The sequence below is a fragment of the Mustela nigripes genome, chromosome 16 (assembly GCF_022355385.1).
Source record: "Mustela nigripes isolate SB6536 chromosome 16, MUSNIG.SB6536, whole genome shotgun sequence".
NCBI classification, from domain to species: domain Eukaryota; kingdom Metazoa; phylum Chordata; class Mammalia; order Carnivora; family Mustelidae; genus Mustela; species Mustela nigripes.
The window spans coordinates 7,480,739-7,502,823 of NC_081572.1; the positions used below are offsets into that span (position 1 = coordinate 7,480,739).

At 50.3% G+C, this 22,085-nt stretch overlaps 1 protein-coding gene across 1 annotated transcript; it reads right to left on the reverse strand.

Moving 5' to 3' along the window:
- Positions 1–15,191: 15,191 nt before the first annotated feature.
- SSTR2 (somatostatin receptor 2) lies at positions 15,192–21,731 on the reverse strand. Its single transcript, XM_059380749.1, has 2 exons — positions 21,438–21,731; positions 15,192–17,326 (listed from the first exon to the last, which is right to left on the reverse strand). The coding sequence occupies exon 2, from the start codon at positions 17,233–17,235 to the stop codon at positions 16,126–16,128; it is 1,110 nt and encodes a 369-aa protein (XP_059236732.1). The 5' UTR covers positions 17,236–17,326; positions 21,438–21,731; the 3' UTR covers positions 15,192–16,125.
- Between the last annotated feature and the right edge of the window lie 354 nt (positions 21,732–22,085).

Genomic DNA, 22,085 nt, shown 5'->3' on the forward strand with positions numbered 1-22,085 from the left:
CTAGCTCTGCGCTAGGTGCCGTGGAGAACACAAAAGACATTTGATGAGCAGTGGGTGCCTCTGTAACAGGCTCAGACTTCACGTCCTGTACGTTGTCTTTTCCCTTCCCTGCTGTTCCACCCTCGCTGCTGAGCCTTTCTGTAGGGAAAAAATCCAAGTCATCAGACACGGATGTCCTCATGTGAAACCCGCCGCCTCTGTCAGCCTGCTGGTGTAGGTAGTTAGATTCTCTGTGGGCTCTCTTGTTAGAGCAGTGTTCCTGCTCCCTTGACCTCTCCACTTGACCTCTGGATCTCACTCCCCACCTCTCAGAGGCTTCACTTCCTTCTCTCCACGGTCCGGTTTTCTCCCACTCGGCCGGATCATTCCCATCACAAGCATGCCCCGCTTTTCAAAAGGTCACGTTAGGCTCCTTTGCTTTGAAGAAAGACCTCCGTTGGTACCTGTTTTCGCTAGCCAAAAGAAAGAGGATTTCACTTTTACGAACAACAGGCAAAAAGCGCAAACAGTATCCAGCGTCGGTTTTGCAGAAGCCCGGAGAGCACTCAGAAAAGGCTAAGAGAGGTGATTTTTTGGGGCGTGAAAGCATTTTTTTTTTTTTCATTTTCCCCGTATGAATTAATGGTAATTGCTTCTTTGAGCCAGTCAGGCTACAGAAAGGTTCTGTAGGAACGCTCAGTTTTCAGATGGTGGGTAAAACCTGGATCTTTAAAATATTCTCTGGTAGCTCCCACGTTACAGACATGCTCTGTTGTCTGCGTGCCTCCTGTCTGCCCCTGCCCATCTCTCCTCTCTGCATGAGGACAGGTTGTCTCCAGGCCCCTCTAATTCTCTTCTTCAGCTGCCCCCATCCGGGCTTCTCACATCCCCACCCCATCCAGTAAAAGCGAGGAAGGCCATCTTGCCAGCTTCGGCTGCATCTCAGCTTCAGCATATCCGACCTGCCCCTGTGGGCACTATTTCCTCTGGGCTCCTGAGACATGCCCCACGGCCTTCCCTCCTACCTGGTGAAGCACTTCCCCATTATTTTTGCTGGTTCTTCCCGTGCTTGACTTCTGATGCTGCACAGACCCAGGCTCAACCCTTCTTGGTCTGCGCTCCCTGTCCAGGTGATCTCCTCCTGCCCTGTGGCCCTGTGAGTTAGAGTGTCACTGCAGCAACATCCAAAATAATGACTCTGCCTGCCACCCATCCTGCCCCCTCCCCTGGAGCATCTCCATCTCTGAAAATGGTACCACCCAGTGATTCATGGCTGGAGACCCAGAATCCTCCTCGACCCCTCCCTCTCGCACCCTCTACACCCCATCCACTTACAAGTCCTACAGGTTCTTTTCCTCCAAAATCGGGGCTGATTAACTTTTGCTAGCAAGAACCAACATCAGTGGGCTTTGCGCGCTCTACGGTCTCTGTCACCATCCAACAAGGCCACCATAGAGGGAATCAGGACTAGACAGGATGTAAATGAATTTGCATGGCTGTGTTCCAATAACGCTTTGTATACAAAAGCAGGCAGAGGGGCCATCTTTGGTCCTCGGACCATAGCTTGCTGATCCCGGATCTACAATAGATCCCTGTCCTTCCTGTCCATCCACTGTCCATCCTAGCACATCCCCTGCTTCCAACTTCCCATGGTTTCCTGCCCATTGGGGACAGAGGCAAACTACCATCAAAGACCACAAGTCCCTGCATGGCCTCACCTGTTCAGCCCTCTACTACCTCACCTAGCTTCCTTCTGTTTCATAAACAAGGTGTCGCTCATTTCTTCACTCTGGCTGTTTCTTTTCTTACCTTTTAAACCATTTTTTTAAAGATTTTTTGTTTATTTATTTGACAGACAGAGATCACAAGTAGGCAGAGAGGCAGGCAGAGAGAGAGGAGGAAGCAGGCTCCCTGCCGAGCAGAGAGCCCCATGTGGGGCTTGATCCCAGGACCCTGGTATCATGACCTGAGCCAAAAGCAGAGGCTTTAACCCACTGAGCCACCCAGGCGCCCTCTTTTCTTACCTTTTAAATTTATTTTAGCTTTTTTCTTAAAGAAAGACTATGGGCAAGGTGGAGGAGGGGCAGACGGAGAGGCAAAGAGAGAATCTCAAGCAGGCTTCTGATGCTGCACAGAAGCAGCATCGGAGCCTGATGTGGGGCTTGATCTCAGGCTTGACCCAGAGTCGGATGAAGCATCCGACTTCAACGGAGTGAAGCATCCAGGCACCCCATCTGGCTGTTTCTTTTACCAGATTGCCACATGGGGGTCGCCGCTTCTGAGAAGCCCACCTGGGTTGCCTCCATCTAAAATAGGAAGAGCTACCATTTATTGGGGGCTCGCTGCATGTCAGCCTCTGTTACAGACTCTGCATATGAACTAAGTACATTATTTCATGCTCACAGTTCGCCAAATTCACAAATTCCTCTGAACTAGGTCCTGTTCTTATTTTTACTTTATCAAGGAGGAAATTGGGGCTGAGGGAGATTATATGATTCACCGCGAGTCTCTTAGGAAGTAGCAGAGCTGAGGTATAAACCAGACTGTCTGGCTCTGGGGCCTGTGTGCCTAACCACCTGTCTTCGCTCTCCATGACCTCCATCAGAGCATTGGTCACTATTGAGGCTTCGTGTTCCCGCATTTGTTGTATTTGTTTCTTTTCTTTCTTTCTTTCTTTCTTTCTTTCTTTTTTTTAATATTTTATTTACTTATTTGACAGAGAGAGAGAGAGAGATCACAAATAGGCAGAGAGGCAGGCTGAGAGAGAGGAGGAAGCAGGCTCCCCGCTGAGCAGAAAGTCCGATGCGGGGCTCGGTCCCAGGACCCTGAGACCATGACCTGAGCCGAAGTCAGAGACTTTAACCCCCTGAGCCACTCAGGAGCCCCATGTTGTGTTTGTTTCTTGAGTGTCTCCCTTACAACAAGGGAGGGAGCCTGGGTCTGTCTCTCATCTCGATGAATTCCCAGCTTCCAGAACAGTGTCTCGCAACAAAGTAGACGCTCACTATGATTGATTTACCAGTATGCTAACAATGCTAATCAGTAAATATTCAAAGTACACCTCACTTTAGAATTCCTATGAAAGAAAAAAAAAAAAAAAGAAAAAAAATTACTTGAATTTTGGAAGTGTGAAATGAAGTCACCTTCTGATCAGCCCTGTCCTCTCTCCCCAAAGGAGGTGAATTCTTTGCATTTTTGAAGGTTACTTGTGGAATTAGGAAAAAAAAAAAAATAACCAACCCCCAAACCTTCTGTCCATCTTCACCGTCTTGTTCCCTTATGTTGGTGCTTCGGGGCTGTCTGTGGAGTGAGATCACACAGGCTGATATCCTGGACAGCGATACTGGGAGTTGGCAGAAGTTCAAGGACAGGTGGTCACGGCCAACCTGGGGGAGTGTCTTCAGCTTGAAGACGCAGATGGGTAAGAGAGGCTGTTGGGTTACACTGCCGCCACCCTCAGCTCACCTAGAAGAGATCAGTACCCTCCCAGGGGTGCACGGCTGCCCCCTGAGAATATTCGGCTGCGAGGGTACAGTTCGGTGGGATGATGTTTCCCTCCTGGCACACCTGAAGGAGTAGCTTGGGAAGAAGCAGTTTCTAGTCTGCCTTTCCTTGGGATGAGCCACTGGCAGGACTGTGCCCTGTCTTAGCGTGCCCTCAGCCTAAAACTGTAAGTAGTGGCAGACGTCTACTGAGGACGGGTCCATTTCAGAGCCTGGGACCCAGGGAAAGCAGAGCTCTGTGGAAGCTGCAGGGCCGTAGGAGGAGGAGCTGGGTTTGCAGGAAGCTGTGCTGGGCTCTCCCTCTCCTGGGTTGGGGGTGCGTGTTTGTTGGGTGTTCTGTTTATGTCCTGCCAGGTAAAGAGACACATCAACCCTCCTTGGCCCAATGCTGGATGATAGAAGACTCTGGATCTTTAGATCCAAGAAAATGTGAAGTTGGGGTGTTTTGTACATATGGTTGGGGAGCACATGCAACTGGTTAAAATGTGCTGAAGAGCCAGGTTGGTTTTTTCATGGGCTTTTGGTGTAGATGGGAGTAGAGGAAGAGTATCCTACTCAACCTTGACACTTGCGAAGTTGTGTGCATAGGAAACGATACCTTCCAAAGGGAGATCATAAAATTGTATTCAGAAGCGTGAGTGCCCCAAGCGGAGTAGGGAGCAGAGTTGGGAGCGGACCAGCCGGAATATTCTGTGGGTGGCACTCAAACCCTGGACCCCTTTTGCACCGTCTGATGATGATTTTCTGAAAATCCCATTTATCCTCTGGGAATTCGAGAGTGCTGCTGACACTGGAAGGCCCCCGCCGGGGCCCCTCAGCTTCACCCCTACCTAAGGCAGCAGGGTCCCTGAACTCCCTCCAGCGATGCTGGTAGAGAGTGGGCGGCTTTGCGAGAGCCGGGGTCCCGACACGGGGGCTGGGCCGTTCGTGGGAGTGCTGGTGACGGTCCACATGGCTCCTCCTTGCCACCCTGCCTGTGCTCTGGGCCTCTCCCTGCTGGGTGCCCCAAGGCGGGCCTCTGTGTCCGGCCTCCCTTGGCTCTCTTCCCCTCCAGCTCGGGTCGAGCTGTGGAAGGAGATCAGAGGGTCCTCACGGACTCCGGCCCCGGCCGAGTGGCTTTACAGACACAGCCTGTGTAGACGCGCACCTTCCCTGGGGCTGCCGATCTCTCTGGGCCCAGGTGACATCATCCACTCGCTCGTCCCTCCAGCTGGAGGGCTGGTAAAGTTTTCCACCTGTCTGCGGCGTCCAGGAGCCTCATCCTTCTCTTGCTGCTGCCCTGACGCCCACCCACACCTCTGCACACAGCACCTTCATTACATTCATTTTAGTTAACCCCCTTGGAGTGTGCCATCTGTTTCCAGCTGGACCCGAAAGCGATACAGATGGTTACAGACCTGGGATTAGCGGCACGAGCCTCGCCTTCTGGCTAGCACCAGGCCGACCATGGTCTCACACCGGAGGAAACACCAGGAACAAACTCAGCAGTTTCCAACATGTCACGAATTGCTAAGTTTCCAGAATGTTTGGGGAAGAGGAGGCTCTGTTTGTTTGGGGCGGGCGGGGGGAGTCATATCCCCGGCCCATTCTGGAGGAGACAGAAGTTTAGTTAGGCTTGGCGGGGGAGGAAAGCCCCTTCTCCAGAAGGGATCGCCCCGTGTAGATAGAAAATGTGGACACCTTCTCGGCAGACACACAATGCATTTACTTTTCGGCCCTGGCCCAGCTTTCATCTTGCATCCCGTGGCTGGTGCTGTCCATGCCAGCTGAACTCTCCACTCATGGCAGGAGTGAGAGCCGTAGTTTAATATTAGCTAATTTGGAAAATGGTTCGTTGTTTAACAACCAAAAAGTTTCTGGTCCTTTTTTTTTTTTTTTTGCTGTGATTGAAGGTGAGGGAAACCTAATATTTTCTAGGTACCTCTGTGTGCCTGATAATGCGACAAATTCTATAAAATATTTTATTTCACCCGGACTCTTACACAACTCCGTGAGGTTCGTGATGTTAGCCCTGTTTTGCAGACGGGGAAGCATGGGCTGGGGAAGGTCAGGCACAGTTCATGGGTAGGAGGGTGATGTGGCAGAGCGGTTCAGAGCGCGGGCTTGGGTTAGGGACGCAAGTTCGCCATGCCTCGGTTGCCTCGTCTGCCGAGCGGGCATCGGCTCCTGGGGGAACTGAGTAAGATGACGCCTGTCAAGTGCCCAGCACGGAGACTGGTCCACCGTGAGCACTCCAAAAGTCAGCTCACTTTCTTTTCTGAGATCGGTAGCTAAGACCCTGTTTTTCAGCAGCTAGAAATTTTGTTGTGATTTTGAGTGAATGAAAAGAAGATGAGAAGGTGATAAAAAGTTCTTTTCCTTAACCTAATTTTAAAACACTTGAGATTTCCCTGGCCTCACTTTTGCCATCAGCTGGATGGGGCACATCCTCAGGGCACACTGAGGGCACCCCCTTCACCGCGCGCTTTACCGTGACCTGGCCATGCTCTTCCAGCTCGGCTCCAGAATCTGGAAGCCATCACGTTGGCTCCTTAAGGATCAGTCTATGCACCAAATAGGACTCAGCAGTGGTTGTCTATCTCAAAATCTTGTTTTTCTTTTGCTTCCAAATGATTGCTAAGACATGTAGAAAATGTCTTATAGGCTTTTCATGGAGCTTAGAGTTAAAAAAAAAAAATCCTAAGGTTTCCAGTTTCAAAGTTTTGGGAAACCTGGAAAGTGTGGGTTATCTCATGACCTAGGACTGTGGCCCATTTTCCTGAATGCGTAGAGTCTTTTTCCGAGGTAGATGGGAGCAGAGGTGAGCTCACACAGGTAGACTAATAATGAGTAAACTTCTGCCCGAGTCCCTTCGGTGGAGAGTATGATATCGTGGGAAGGTAGTTTATAGAGCAGTACACTTGCAAATAATAATAATAATAAAAAAAGCGAAGTCACTAAAAAGCAATGTTTGCTTCTTGCTTTCTAGCGTACACAGTCGATTATAACAGCAAAGATAGAGGCCAATTTATCTGACATACAGAGAAACGTACGCCACTCACAGAGCTAGTTAGAGCTTCTTGGAAGGCAAAGGCAGTTTCAGCAATCTCATCTCAACACTGGACATGCAGGAATGTCACATTAAGAAGAACCACCACATTCACAATACCACAGGAGTAATAAAAATAGTTTGCTTGCCTACCTATTCCTGACAGGGTAAAACTATTACTTCCACGCATTGACACAGTTTTTGCAATAGGGATTGCTAAATGCTTTTTTGGATGTTCCCTGGTTTTCTTGTGTCCAGAGCATGGAAGGAGAAAGAAACCTCCGTAAAGCCTTCACAGATGTGGTAGGAGGGCCCCGGAGGGGCTCGGATTGATTCTGTGACCTCCCCTACCTTCAGGAAGCGGGATGACGGCCACAATGTCAGCCCTGCTCAGACAGCGAGGAAGGGGGGAGATGCAGCGTGCGTGCCCGTGGAGGACGAGCTTTCAGTCTCCCATGAGAATGACTGAGGGACTGTTTGGAAAAACCCACCGTCGTTTCCTGGGAGTGACAGCCAGGCTGTGATGGGTAGACAAGGGAACACGGGAAGATTCCATCCACGGCAGACTGTCGGCGGGCACGCTGTCAGAGCCAACTCCGTACTCTGTTCTTTCTAATTGACGTGATTCTCAGGCTGTTGGAAAGTGAAATGGAGATCCCCCCCCCCCCCCCCCGGAAAAAAGGCTTCCTACTCACTCTGGAGAGTCGCGTGGTCATCGGGTAGGAGGCTGTTCATTTGCGGCCGGGCTGGCTGGTCCCCTCCTCTGCACAGACGGGGAAGCGGCCTCCATTAGCGGGTGGTTCTAATCGGGACTGGTCTCTCCTGGTCAGTTGTGTAGCAGACAGCTTCTGTCCGAGGCCGGGACCAAAAGCCAGGAGGGACGGGGACAGGAAAGAGGCCCAGGTCGGCGTCATCCCCTCGTAAGATGAAATGCCCCCACTGACTATTTCCCTCAAAAGCACTCCTCACATTCTCATTTTATGAAAACTAAGGGGTGCCCTTCTGTTGTTTAAAGGCGGGCATCGTGGATGTGTCAAGAGAAGGTATTTTTAAAATTTCAATATAGGCATATATTTCAATAAACATGAGAGAACACTGACTTGGAAGACAGATGGAGGAAACGGCTGAAGGACCTGAACTCTGATGGGCTATTTTTACAGGGTCAGACTCCCCGTCTCCTTCGCTGACACTCCCCAAGTCCCTCGGGACCTCAGCTGACTTGGCGTTCTGGAAGGCGAAGCCCACCCCCGACATTTGGGTTCGCTGGGGACTCAGTCCGCCTGCCACTTCAGTGCCTTGCGTTGGTGCTTCTCCAGCAATCAGGGTTGACCTCACTGGTCCTGGAGGCAGTGAAGGAAGCCATGAAATCCCAGATCTTCTAAAAACCCATTTCCACGCTAACTCAATAGCCCAGAACCACGTTGCTGATAGCAGACCAGATTTTGCCTCTATTCCGTTGGACTAGAAGTGTTCGGTTTAAGGTTGAGGAGGGATGGGTTTCCTTGGCTGCAAAGACCGCCCGCCCCCAGCAGAGGCCACATACAGCACCGCTGAGGATACGATGCTGCCACCTTCTGCCCACAGGCCCCTTGGAGCAAGGACCATGCAAAAGGTGGCTGTGCGGAGGTGCAGAAGCAAGGAAAAATGAACCACCTGCGGTCTGTTGCCTTCCGGAGCAAGCCTCATAAACACAGCGGTGCTCATCCACCTGGAAGTTAGGAAGAAAGATTCAGGGGACTATTTTAATCTGTTCAGAGGCGTTTAAGCTGCAGCCAAACAGAGTGAGCCTTTATGCAGTCCAAGTCTTTGCTCCCGAAGTGTCGGGATTACAGATGGGCGGCATAGCTGTCTTCTCCATCACATACTGGCAGGTACTCAGAAAGCACCAAAAAGGAGCTGATGTAGATATCCTGAAGCCCAGAAATGCCCTGTAGTGGGACGATGGACAAAGGGAAGACTTCTTTTACGTTGGCGAGCCTCTTTGAGGTACGTTCATGCCTAAGGGAGAGAACCGTGGTTCATTTTCTTGGAGGCCAAGCACCTCCGCTTCCCCCAAAGGGTTCAACTTCAGATTTGCATTAAGAAGCACAGGGGCACAAAGCCGTCCTTATAATCAGAACAGTACGGTAATGGCATAAAAACAGACCCAAAGGTCAGCAGAACAGCACAGAGAAAGCACAGATAGACCCACGTCTATATGGTCAACTAACCTATGACAAAAGAGCCAAGAACAGACAATGAGGAAAGGACAGTCTCTTCAACACATGGTGTTTGGAAAACTGGATGGCCCCATGCAGAAACAAACAAACAAACAAAATTGGACCTCCGTGTTACACCACACACAAAAATCAACTCAAAATGGATTAAAGACATCATACAAGTTCTAGAAGAAAACATAGGCAGTCAGCTCCTTGATGTTGGTCTTGGCATTGATTTTTTAAAAAGATTTTATTTATTTATTTGAGGGGGAGGAAGAGAGAGAGCACAAGAGCAGGGGGAGGGAGAACCAGACTCCCCGCTGAGGAGCCCGATGTGGGGCTTAACCCCAGGACCCTGGGATCATGATTCAAGCTGAAGGCAGACGCTTAATGACTGAGGTACCCAGGCACCTCTTGGCAATGATTTTTTTGGGTTTGTCACCCAAAGCAAAGGCAACAAAAGCAAAAGTCAACAAGTGGAACTACATGAAGCTGAAGATCTGCTGTAAAGGACAAAATGAAACAGCAGCCTACTGACTGGGAGAAAACATCTGCAAATCATATATGGGATAAGGGTTTAGTGTCCAAAATATATGAAGAACTCATACAACTTAACAACAAAAATTTTTTTAAAAGGGCGCCTGGGTGGCTCAGTGGGTTCAAGCCTCTGCCTTCGGCTCAGGTCATGATCTCAGGGTCCTGCATAGGGCTCTCTGCTCAGTGGGAAGCCTGCTTCCCTGCTGCTTACCTGCTTACCCCCCGCCCCACCGCCTGCCTTTCTGCCTACTTGTGATCTCTGTCAAATAAACAAATACAATCTTTAAAAAAAATCTGGTAAAAAGTGGGCAGAGGATCTGAACAGATATTTCTCCAAGGAAGACATACAGAAACCAGCAATACATGGAAAGATGCTCAGTATTACCCATCATCTGGGAAAAGCCAATCAAAACGCCAATGAGAGCTATGACCTCACACCTGTCAGAACAGCTGTTATCCAAAAGACAAGAAAGAAATGTTGGCGAGAATGTGGAGAAAAGAGAACTCTTCTGCCCCGTCGGTAGGAATGTCAATCCGGGGACAGTCCCTTGGAAAACAGTATGGGTGGTTCCTCAAAACATGAAAGACAGAACAACCCTATGATCCAGATGTCCCACTTCTGGGCATTTATCCACCCAAAGGAAATGAAAACAGGATCTCAAGGAGGTATCTGCTCCCCCATGTCCATGGCGGCATTATTTATGATAGCCAAGATGTGGAAACAACCTCAGTGACTGTCAGTGGATGATTGGATCAAGACAATGTGATACACACACACACACACACACACACACACACACAGATATTATCAATCTATAAAAACAGAATGAAGTCTTGCCATTTGTGACAACGTGGATGGATCTTGAGGACATTATGCTAAGTGAAATCAATCAGAGAAATACAAATGGTATGATTTCACTTTTATGTGGAATCTAAAACTAAAAACCCCCCCACAAAACCAAGCTCATAGATACAGGGGACAGACTGGTGGTTGCCAGAGGCGGGAAATGGGGGGTGGTGGGTGAAATGTTTGAAGGGACTCAAAAAATATAGATTTCCAGTTACAAAGTGAGACAGTCAAGGGGAGGTAAGGTACAGCACGGCCGCTTGAGTTAATAATGCTGTATTGCCTATTTGGAAGTTGCTGAGAGTAAATCTTAAAGTTCTCATCACAAGAAAAAGAAAATTCTGGAACTATGTATGGTTAGGAATGTTCAGTGGACTTGCTGTAGTGACCTTCACACAATGTGTGCAAATACCAAACCGTTATGTTGTACACCTGAAATGAATGTAGTATCTGTTGGTTAGACCTCAATAGGGGGAAAAAAAAAGGCAGCACAGGGCCAGAAGAAATCCCTGTTAGGCACTGTCCTCAGTGAAAACCATTTGAAAATCATTTTGAGTGATTTTTCTCCAAAGTGTGTGTTTTTTCTTGTGCAAAACTATGACTGTTAGCAAAACGCATGCTTCCCGTTGGGTGACTGGCTGGGATGATTTGTAGTTTTGTAGTTTTGCCAACTCTACCATTTTTTTTTTTCCCTTAAATTGAGGTGGCCTGTTATTCGCAGGGACAGATAGCAGGATGGCTTCAGGAAGGCAGTCAATGATCAGGCAGGGGGTATTTGGAGGGGAAAATTGGCTTATATACAACGTCCTCCTCCCCATAAAAAGGAAAAAAAGAAAAAGTTAGAGTGTATATTCCTAGACTTCAAGTGAGTTATTAAATTATAGTTCTGTCCCTTCCCCTGAAAGCCAAAGCATGTGAACGTCTTGCCTACAAGATCTAGAAGGCGTTTATCGTGTGTGAACGCGCGTGCATCATGGCGTGTTCCATGCACGCACGTGAATGTGTGTGCCATGCGTGTGTCTCGTGGTGTGTGTGCCCTGCATCGTGGGGGTGCGTGTGCTTGGGAGCACAGAGCGTACTGAGCCATGGGAGACTGGCCCTTTGTCCTGAGAACTAGGATGCTGGTGAATGCTGAGAAAACCAAAAAGCGTTGGTTAGGTAATAAGAGAACCACTCAGCTTTCTTGCTAAAAATAATACCCAGGAGGAAAAATACCCACCCTCTCAGTAATGGCCACTGTCCCTCGCCTGGGGACGGGAACCTCCATGGGAGCTGGTACCCCAGCCATCCATGAGGAAGGAGGGGAAAACACGGCCCAGGAGTGGCACTGCCGCTCCTCCGAGGTGAGTTGCCGGGTGGTCCGGTAGAGATGACCCTGATGTCCTTTCGTGAGACTAGAACTTTCCCTCTGGGCCACTGTTCTGGACGCTTTGCAATCTGACCTTTGTAAGGACCTAAGATGATGGTGTCTCCCCTGAGTCCAGGCCTAAAGCTGTCTGACTGGGACCACAGCTCAGCTTCCTTTCTTTCCTGACTGCCCTCCAAGGGACCCGCTCTGTGGCTTAAGTGACCGGAGGCCCCAGGCACTGAACACTGGGAGTGGGCAAGGCTGTGGGACGCCAGTTCAGGTTTCTTTGGGAGTACATCTTGCCTCACACTCGTCCACAGGCTTTCCTATAGGGTGAGGCCCATTGTACATCTGACCAGTCCTCACAGGCCCCGGGGCGGAAGGGAGCCTCCTCCCCTTCACCGGACACCAGTATCCTGGCAGAGAGGCCTTCTCCGCTGCATCTGTCCCCTCAGTAATGCCAGGAAAGAAGAGGGGTGAAAAGCAAAAGCATCCCCCCTTCCTCTCCACCCCCTGAGCTTGGGTCTGTGTGATCCGTCTCATGCTGGAAATCTCCGTCCACTGGGAGGCAGACGTCCACGGAATCCAGTGAGTGAGGCGCCGTGTTTCATTTAATATGATATTCATTTTAAAATCAATACCTTTCTGTTCGGCTTGGTGGAGTCTTGGCTAATATTTAACTCTGTTTTGAAGTCCAGCCCAGATACGTACAACCTAACACATCTAAGGGGGAAAACTAGCTGATTGGGCTGTGTCTGGTCACTGGGGAGCTAAAGGAAGCCTGGTGGCCAGTGGGGGGGGGGTGGGCTGGGGGGGCACAAACCCTTGTCCTGGAGCGGCTTTTCCCAGTCCTAACGGTCTGCTGACTCGGGTAATGGACTCACGGAAGCTTTTCAGCTGTTAAGTGGAATATAATCCCTGGGGCCAACTTTCCAGATGAGCTGCTAGAAAAAAAATATGAGACTCTGCCTATGGGAATGTTCCAAGAAATCCACATATTAGAAGGGGGACAACCCGTGTAAGTGAAGGTTTGTTCTGATAGAACATTGGATAGGAAATTCGGTATTTTTTGAATCCAGCAAATGTGAGGATCAGACAAGTAGCCCAATATAAATAATGACTTCTGAGCTCAAATGCTTGGCTAGCCACCTGTGGTGATTTATATTCGAGGCCACATGGTCCAGAAAGACTAACGGGACCTTCCCAACCAAATATGGAGCCTTTTGGTGATTCTCTTGCCTCCTTCCTCCAACTCGGCCAAAGTTCACTTCTGCCTTCTGTCCTGACCCAGCGGTCCTGATGCAAAGTCACGCTGGGAGCTGATTAGGAACACGTATCCCGACAGACGTTCCTTCCTACCTCTCTCAACGACCAGACTGTACACTTTTCCAGCACGGGGCTCCCATCCAGCCAGCAACACGTGTGTTCCGACCCGGAGGTTAAATCTGTGTTAGCAAGTAGACTCCGGCTCCCGGCCGGCTCTGGAAGTCCCACGCGCCAGCCCACATTTTCCTCTCTGCATCCATTCGTGACAGATAAATAAATCCATGCAGAAATAAAAAGAGGCATAGTTTTAAAAGGAGACTACGGGAAAAGCGACCCCACAGTTCATGCATAATATCCCACGCTATTACGCCACGGAAGGTCGCCTGCAAGTTCCGCTCAGGACTTTCCTAGCAGCCACAGCCAGCGAAGTGTAATGACTCCTCCTCCTCCTCCTCCTACTCTTCGTCCTCTCCCTCCTCCTCCTCTTTCTCCTCTGCTTCCTGCCTCCTCCTCCTCTTTCTTCTTCCAAAAATAAAGGAAGGAAATGCAGTGTTCTCCTATCCCCCAGTGTCCCTCTGCTGGTCCGCCTAGACTGTCCCAACCCGTGGCACGAACTCCACCAAAGTGTCAACTCCACGTTCCATGTCCACCCCAAGCCAACGCCCTTCAAGGGCCACAGCGTCCCATTCTCTCTCCTGACCCCTCTCTCGCCACGTTCACCCAGACGTAACTAGCTCTTGACTACCCGCGCTAATGGGTAGGTTACAGAGTAGCTCGCGTTCATCCGAATGCCCAGCTGCCCACAAATCAACGAGTGGCCTTGCTTTTTGGTTCTCTCCCAGCATCCAGCAGATTTATGTGCATAATTAAATGTTGACTTGAGGCTCAGCTTACATTTCAGAATTAAAATCGTGTTAGCGTTGAAATTAAAAGGTTTATTCCTTCTTTTGGAAGAATGAAAGCCACCAGAGAGCCAGCTATCCCTGAAAGAGTTATTTCAAAAAGTGGAGATTTCCTTTTCAGAGCATAGCATATCTGCTATTCAGAGCACAGCGTATCATAGCAATCTGCCTGCTGATTTGGACAGAAGTACAGCTTAGTCTTAAAGGCCCCTTAGAACAGCCACGGTGCTGATGAGCCCTGACCTTAAACCTGGATAGGCATTCTGTTTGAAGACTTCAGATGGCCTCCTTGGAGGCCGTGTCTGACTGCAGGGGCCTGAGGGCTACACGGTTAGTCTGTCTTTCCTGAAATTATTTCCATCACTTCTTGGTCCCTTGGAATCACTTCCCTAAAGAAAAAAAAAATCAGCCTTTATTCAAAGACCCTGGAACGTCTCATATTATTAGTAAAGGTAATGTTGGGCTTAAAGCATTTCCTTCCAAATTTTTGCTTGTTTTTAAGGCGGAGGAGGGAGAGGAGGAGGAGTAGCCTTCTGTCTGTCGTGGCTGCCAGGAAGTCCTCAGCGGAACTTGTAGCTGACCATTCCTCCACAAGTAGTGGGAGATCTTACCACGGGCACGTCTGGGTCATGGCTTTGCTTAGAGTCGCATCTTCTAATTGTACCTCTTTTAATTTTTGCATGGATTTACTGATCTGTCATAATATCACCGAACACACTTCTCTAGGCCACAGTAAGTACTTTTGGGAACGAGGTGGTGAGCATAGTATAGACAGGAGGAAGGCAGCCCATTCACAGTGACCGTCATGGGTGGAGTTCTTAGTCATTCGTGCAGACGGCCCTTGCTCAGGGAGCCAGAAGAGGAGAGCTCCTTTTTATGGTAAAACCTATATACGAGACACTAAGAGTGAGGCTTTCCGAGAAACCCAGAGGGGATGGCGCCCCCACAAACACACGAGTGTGTATTTGTTCAGACCCTGGCAATCGGTGAAATGGGTATCATCTCATCTTACCACTTGTCGGTGAGCTCATCTACATTTCAGGGACAGAAAAATGTCATCGACGGTGTGAAGTGCCTGTCCGTTAGGACTGTGCATGAGGAATAGCTCAGAGAGTGTGGAATTAAAGGTGGCTATTTGGCGTGTCTACTGGGCGAGGAAGATGGTACAGGTGTGCCTGTGAGGGGCAGGGCTCCCTCGGACATTCTTCCTTGTGCACCTGCTATGTGCTGGGCTGCTACACGGGCTCCTGTGTTAGGAACAGGGGCCTCAGGTCTTTAGTGCACTGTGATTGATTGATTGATTGATGATTGATTGATTTTAGTGCCTAGATTTCTATCAACTCCTTAAGAAAAAATAGAGGAGTCATTGAACTATATTTCCATTCTTTCATTAGGAAGCCATGTCGGGCATTTAAAAAAAAAGAAAAAAGGAATTTCATGCTTTCTTGTAAAGATGTCATTTTGCTTTACTCTTATTCATTTATTTTCATGGTGGGGGAAAAACGCTTTCCCCACAAGAATCACAGTCCCTTTTTTTTTTTTTTTTTGCCTTTCATGTCAGTGATTTCCTCCACTCTCCTCTTCCATGGCTCCCTAAGAAGAACTAATACAAATAAAGGAGGAAAAAAACGCAATCTTCTAAAAAAGCAGGCTTTGTTTTGATAAATCCAGTAATCAACGACCCCAACCATTGGTGTATCCTTCTGAGGACGTGAATAATTCTTTGATTATATCGAAGACGAGAAAACACATGCATTTATGTTCTGGGCCCTCCACTCCCTTCTCCCTCTCCCTTCTTACTTTGGTCTAACTTGTCTGAAATTAGGAAGGCCAATACCCAGGGGCCAAGGTGGGTTTGAGAGACTGGAAGCTTTAAGGAGACCTCTTTAAGAAAAAGAATACAAAAATGTCTTCCTTTTACAATTTTTTTTTTTTTTCAAAAACATGTGGTCATGTGAAAACACTGCCCAAGCATGAGAGATCCCTGAAGCTTAAACTTTATTGGCTTCGTGGCAGGTCCATTTCTGCGGGTACCATATTGGAATAAACGTCCACCTACACTAGGCACACTTCGATGACTACTCCTGTACTTTGAAACACAGGAAACATAGGTAATGACTATACAGGGGCTAGAGAGTAGTAGAAGAGATAAGTATAAATGTTAAGACCACAGGTTACATATTAGGTTTTAAACACGCAGATACACTTTTCTATTTTTGTTGAGCTTCACCATTTCTACAGATCACACCCAGGCATGATCTCGTCTTCTCCTGACTTGGAATTGTCTGCCTGCATTTAAATGTTCACTTTAAAGGGAAGGGGGTGGGGGCGTCATCAATTTAATACATTATCTTTCACTCAGACAAGCCGACTCAAACACTATTCTCTGATTGGACTCATGCTGAGCAATTCCCTATTCTAGAAGCCAGGTGTGACGGATGGGAGGAAGGGAGGGGTGGGGGCAGGGAGCACATGCCACTTGGCAGAGCTTGGCGTGTTATTTCTTTTTCAAGCCGTTCAGATAGTGGTCTGGAGGTCTCCATTGAGGAGGGTCCTCTGGGTCTCCGTGGTCTCATTCAGCCGGGATTTGTCCTGCTTACTGTCACTCCGTTCCCCGTCATCTGTGCCGCTCACCTTGACCAAGCAGAGGACATTCTGGAAGCTCTTCTTGAAGTTGTCAGACAAGAAGGCATACAGGATAGGGTTGGCGCAGCTGTTAGCATAGGTGAGGACCACCACAAAGTCAAACATGCCTTTAAGGGCTGGGGTGGGACTGATGACTACCGAGACAGAGGAGACATTGAAGATGTAGAAGGGAAGCCAGCAGAAAATGAATACCGCCACCACTATGGACACCATCCGCGTGACCTTCTTCTCAGACTTTTTCCGCTTGGAGGAACCCACTCGGATCCCAGAGGACTTCACCTTGATGATAATGAACAGGTAGCAAAGACAGATGATGGTGAGGGGCACCAGGAACCCCAAGATGAAGGTGTAGATAATGAACCCTGTGTACCATGCCCCAGATTCACCTGGCCAGTTGATGGTACAGCTGCTTCTCCCCCACTGGTTGCTCCGAAGCCCAGCATATATCATGATAGGCAAGATGACCAGCAGGGACACTCCCCACACGGCCACATTGATCATCTTGGCCGTTCGGGGTCTTCTCCACTTGGCCGACTTGATGGGGTGGACCACAGCCAGGTATCGATCGATACTCATGACCGTCAAGCAGAAAATGCTGGTGAACTGATTGATGCCATCCACAGTCATGACCACCCGGCAAATGGCCTTGCCAAAGGGCCAGTGGACCAGAGCCACCTGCATGGCCAGGAAGGGCAGACCCAGCATGAAGAGCTCGTCTGCGATGGCCAGGTTGAGGATGTAAATGTTGGTGATGGTCTTCATCTTGGCATAGCGGAGGATGACATAAATGACAAGTGTGTTGCCACACAATCCAATGATGCAGACCACAAAGTAGATGAATGTGAGGACTGCATTGCTGGTCAGATCATAGTACGGCTCTGTCTGGTTGGAGCTGTTGGCCGCCACCCCAGAGCCATCAAGGTCAAATGGAGGGGAAAGCCAAGTGTGGCTCTCATTGAGTAGCTCATATCCCATATCCATGGCTGCCTTACACTCTCAGGCTAGTTCTAGACAGCCAGAGGTCGTATTCTCACCTTAATGTGTCCTGGAGGCAAAGGATCCACTGTGACATCTGCAAGGAAAAAAGGAAGATGGCGCCATCAGTCAGAGGCTACTTAAGCTCTCCCCAGCCTTCTGTGTTTCTGGTTTACCTTCTCAGACAGACTCTTCAGTTGAAAAGTGTGTTTTCTGTCTATTTGAGCATTAGAGCTACCGGCCCATTCTCATCAGTGTGCAGACTTTTTGAGTTGTTTTTCCAGCGGGAGGTGGGGGGAGGGGGTTGGGTTAAATCATCACAGTTTATCTTGTCATCTTTGGTGACGCACATGTGGGAGATGGCTGTGGCTGCAAAAAAACAAACAAACAATGCCCCCCCCCCAAGAAATCCCCCAATACAAACCAAAACTAAAAAATAAAAACAAAATTTGTCCTTTGATTCCTAAGAAGTTGACTGGAACAGACTGTAAAAAGGCAGAATGTGGAGTCCAGCCCCTGACTCAGAACGATCTGACACCAGCATTCCCGGCCTGCTCCCCACGAGGACGTCTCCGCGGACTTGCTGACTGCTTTGGAGTCTTTCCATTCTGGAAACCCCAGAGTGGAAAAACCCCAGACTTTAGAGGTAAAACAAACCAGGGTTCCACCAGGAAGCCCGTATGACCTCATCCCTGGCACCTAACCACTCTGACTCCCACTGGTGACAATGGTGGCATCGGAAGGTTGAGGTATGAGATCCGTGTGGAAGCGCCTAGCATAGCATTGTGCTGGGCTCATACTCAGGACTCAGCCAATTTTACCTGCCCCCCCCTTTCTCCTGTGCCATCTCGTGTATCTGCAATCTGCGGAAAGCTGCCCACAGAATGACCAAATCTATGATCCTAAATACTAAAAATGAAAGTCTGGCTGGCCTTTATATTTAAAATGTAGATTTAGTTTATTTTGATTCTTCTGTTTTCATTTCTCCAGTCTCCAGTGCTTGATCTCCACATGCCTCAGAGGGTCCCTCAGGGAGATGCTGCCCCAGAATGCTCCTCTTCTAGCACCCCAGAGGATTTGCCTGGGATCCCCCATGAAGGAGGAATACGGGAGCCAGGCTCATTCACAGAAGTGAATCCCAAACACCACAGTAGCTCATTCACACTCCTTATCCCCTTGATCTTCCCAGTGGAAGTGGGATAGGCATCCCCATTTTGCAGATGAGAAACTGAGCCTTAGGGAGTTTAAGTAATTTGCTTCCATCCCCCGTATAGAACAGGTAGAACTGAGATTTAAACAGGGGACACCCGACCCTACTGCACTTTTTGCAGTATCCTATCCACTGCTCAGTGGGCTGGAAAACTGAGTGACTGAAAATTGGGCTTTGGTTTAAAACAGCTGACCCCTGCTTTACCATCATGCTGGGAAAGTAATTGTAACACTACCGGCTTGGCTTAAGATCTGAAACAATAGCTCATCACTTAAGTAAAGGATTTATCTACTGTCATGCAAAATCCAAGGCTGGGGGACTTCTTTGTTCGGCACACCGAGGATACAGGCATGCATGAGCCCTGGCTGGTGCCCTCCTGGAGGTGCCAGTTTAGGAGGGGGAGACAGGCAGAGGAAGCCAGCTCATCTAGGGTAGGAATTTTGTGGAGCAATGAACCCAGGGCTTGAGGATGCCTCCTTTCCTGGAGAATTCAGAGAAGCCTTCATAAAAGGAGGGTTTGGACTGGGTCTTGAGTATATGAAGAGTGAAGCAGGGAGGGCAGGAATGAGGTCATTCCAGGAATAGAGAAGATGGTAAGGGGTGGTGTGCTCAGCACGTAGCGGGAATAATTCACTCGGCGGACACATTTCTCCTGAACAGGGCATCCCCCCCACCCCAACTTCCATGCCCGAGTGAAGATTGGAAATGGCTCCTTTATGCTGGGAGGGACTGCTAATTAGCTAGTGGGGGCCTCTGCCAGCAACAGGTACTGGAGGACCCTTGCCTGCCTCTGCCAGCAACAGGTACTCGAGCACCCTTGCCTGCCTCTGCCTCTGATTCATTCTGCACTGCCAGGTGCACTGTTTATCCTCTCTGTGCTCATTTCCCTACCAGAAGACTGTCTGTAAAGTGGGGTCTGGGCTTTGCGGCTGACCTTTCTGCTAAGTACTTTGGGGACCCAGGATTTAATGTCTGCATTGGGTAAAAAGCAAAATCTGGCAGCTCTCAAAAAAAAAAAAAAAAAAAAAAGTTGTAAAGGAACCATTTTTGGTATCCCTTGATCAATTTGGGTTGTTTCCACCATTTTTCTGTCTTATAAGTACTCTAATTCTACAGACCCAGAATCCCACTGAAGCCACCTGCACTGGACCGTACGTTAACCACTAGCATTTCCAGGGTGCCGTCTGTGTAACATGCAAGGTCATACTCCAAAGTCTGGGTGAGTCTGAAGACCCCTGGGTGGCAGAAACTCTGTCTAGAGCTTTGGGGATGAGGCTGATGATGGTGCAGGTGGGTGGGGGAGAGTCAAACGCTAACCTCCAGCCCTAATTCTGTCTTTTTGGCTGGAGTCTCAGTCAATGGCTTGAAACTGCATGGGGTCAATGTTTTTCTAAGCAGGCTAGGAAGCAACCACAGAGCTAGGAAGCAACCACCGGGCAGAGCTCGGTGAAGGTAGCAGAGGAGGTAAACTGGGGAGCCAGTCTAGGGTGGGGAGGCTCTTCCAAGGAAGAATGAGTTTAAGTCACAGTGACTCTGATTTCATTAACAGTGAAGCCTGCTGCCTCAGGTCTCCGAGTGACTTGTGCTTCATTTGGGTCCCAGTGAAAGTGGAGCCCCATGTCAGGCAATCAATACTTGTTGGATTGTGGTTCGATTAAATGCACAAGGAAGTTTGGGTTTCTGCTTGCTTTATTTTTCCAGCCCAGGAGTTACAGACCTTGGAAATGGCTGGTTGTTGGTTTTCTCTGAGACGGAGTCTGTGCTCTGCTGGAGAGGAGGGTGAGAATGGTCCGGGGCATCCCCTCCTTTCCCCGGAGCCTAAGAACTGAGCATGGGGATGGGGACTGGGCATCCGGAAACATGCTAAATCCTCTTCGCCTTTAGTTCTCCTTTCTCCCTAGCATTCTACCCCCACAGCCCTCATCCACTCCATTCATTCCCCACCGCCACTTACCCAGTGGCCTGCTGAACCCAGTAGGTCTCACCACCCCCATAGCCGAGCCCCACCGCCCCACCGGCGGGAGAGAGAGACAATAGCCAGGTGCGGGCCACCGTGGGGTGGGGGTGGGGGGTTCCAGTGCCTAAGAAAAGCCCAAGCAGCACTGGCGAAGGGCGTGGGGGAGAGGTGAGACTCGGGACAGCCTGTTCGGTTCTCAGGATGGCACAGAAAATTCTCATCATCCAACTCGATGGCTCTAAGATCAAAGGGTTTCCTAAAGAATTCCCTGCTATTTCCAGGAGGACCATGGGGGAGATTAAAGACAGCTGCGCCAGCACCCCAGTTTCTTAAACGCAGGGAGGGGGTGGCGAGACATCAGGGACCGCCGGGAGCGGGGGACAGCTGCCTGGGGACTTAGCCAGTGCCTCGGGGGCACAGGCCACTCAGGGATTCATTCTCTCCAAACATAGGCAAACTGTCCTCTCCTTCTGAGCGCTGGGGAAGCGGACCCTAGACCATTGGGCATCCGTCTCCCTGGGGGGGAGGAAGGATGGAGAATCGCTCCCTTTTCTCTGCTCCGCCGCCTGCCCCTCCCAGGCTCGGATCTCGGGATGCATGCCCACAGAAGCCCCCAGAAGGGACGGACCCCTCCCCGCCCCAGCAGCCTGGCTCTCTTCGCGTGGAGGCTTCTTTGCAGGTGGCTGGGAGAGAAGTTGTCCCTGTCGCAGCTACCTCCTGGAGCAGCCGGCTGGGGGATGAGGACTGGATAAGGGCGCATGCCAGGGGCACCAGCCTGCGGCGGTGTGAACACGTCCATTCCTGCACACATGACCCACAGCCCCCACTCATGGCAGGACAGCCGCTCTCCTTCCTTGCCACAAAAATCATCCCCCAAAAGGCACAGGGCAGAGAACCCCACACCGGGACCTACTCTCGGATACACTGAGGTGCGAGCCACCATGCAGCGCAGATCCACCCAGGTGCCCAAGTGCGTCTCTCTCTCACACACAAAACACACGCACGCACACACACACATACACACACTCCCACACGCCTCACCTTTGATTTTCCGCTGCAATCCACTAGCTCAGCACCCAGCGACAGTCCCCAACCCAGCCGGGCACCGCGGCGCGCAGCCGCTTGCCAGGCACCTGGAGCTCGGCGTCCTGCGCTGCCGGCTCCCGCCCGCCCCGTGCGCCGCCCGGAGCCCGAAGGGCTCGCAGACCCCAGGCGCCGAGCGCGGACTGGGGCTGGGGCGCGGGTGGCCGAGCGATCGCTCGCGCACGGGTGGCTGCGTCGCCGGGACTGGCCCCGCGGAGCCCCGGCCCCTCGGCACATTTCCCCACGCCACCCCCCTCGTTACGTCACAGCAGCCTCGCTCCGCCCTCCGGGCCGTAGGAGGACCGGGCTGAGCCGCGGAGAATCCGCTGGGGGCTGCCGGCAGAGCTCACGGGCGCCGGGGGGCGTGAAGGAACCCCGATCTCCGCCTTGCGGCAGGGACACACGCTGCTTTCCCTCTTACCGCTTTCACGGAATCGGGTGTGTTTCACCCAGCAGATTCCAGGCAGCTGGGGTGGCGGCCCCGGGGATGCAGACTCGCGCGGGGACCCCTGCCATCTCTTCCGTCAGACAGGTTGGCAAAGCTGTGACTGCCTTGGGTCATCCCAGGCTCCAGGACTAGGGGGAGAGAAGGGAGGAAGTGGGTTT

What these genes read in the sequence shown, in the direction of transcription:
- SSTR2 (XM_059380749.1), bottom strand. Translation starts at nt 17,235, where the DNA reads ATGGATATGGGATATGAGCTACTCAATGAGAGCCACACTTGGCTTTCC.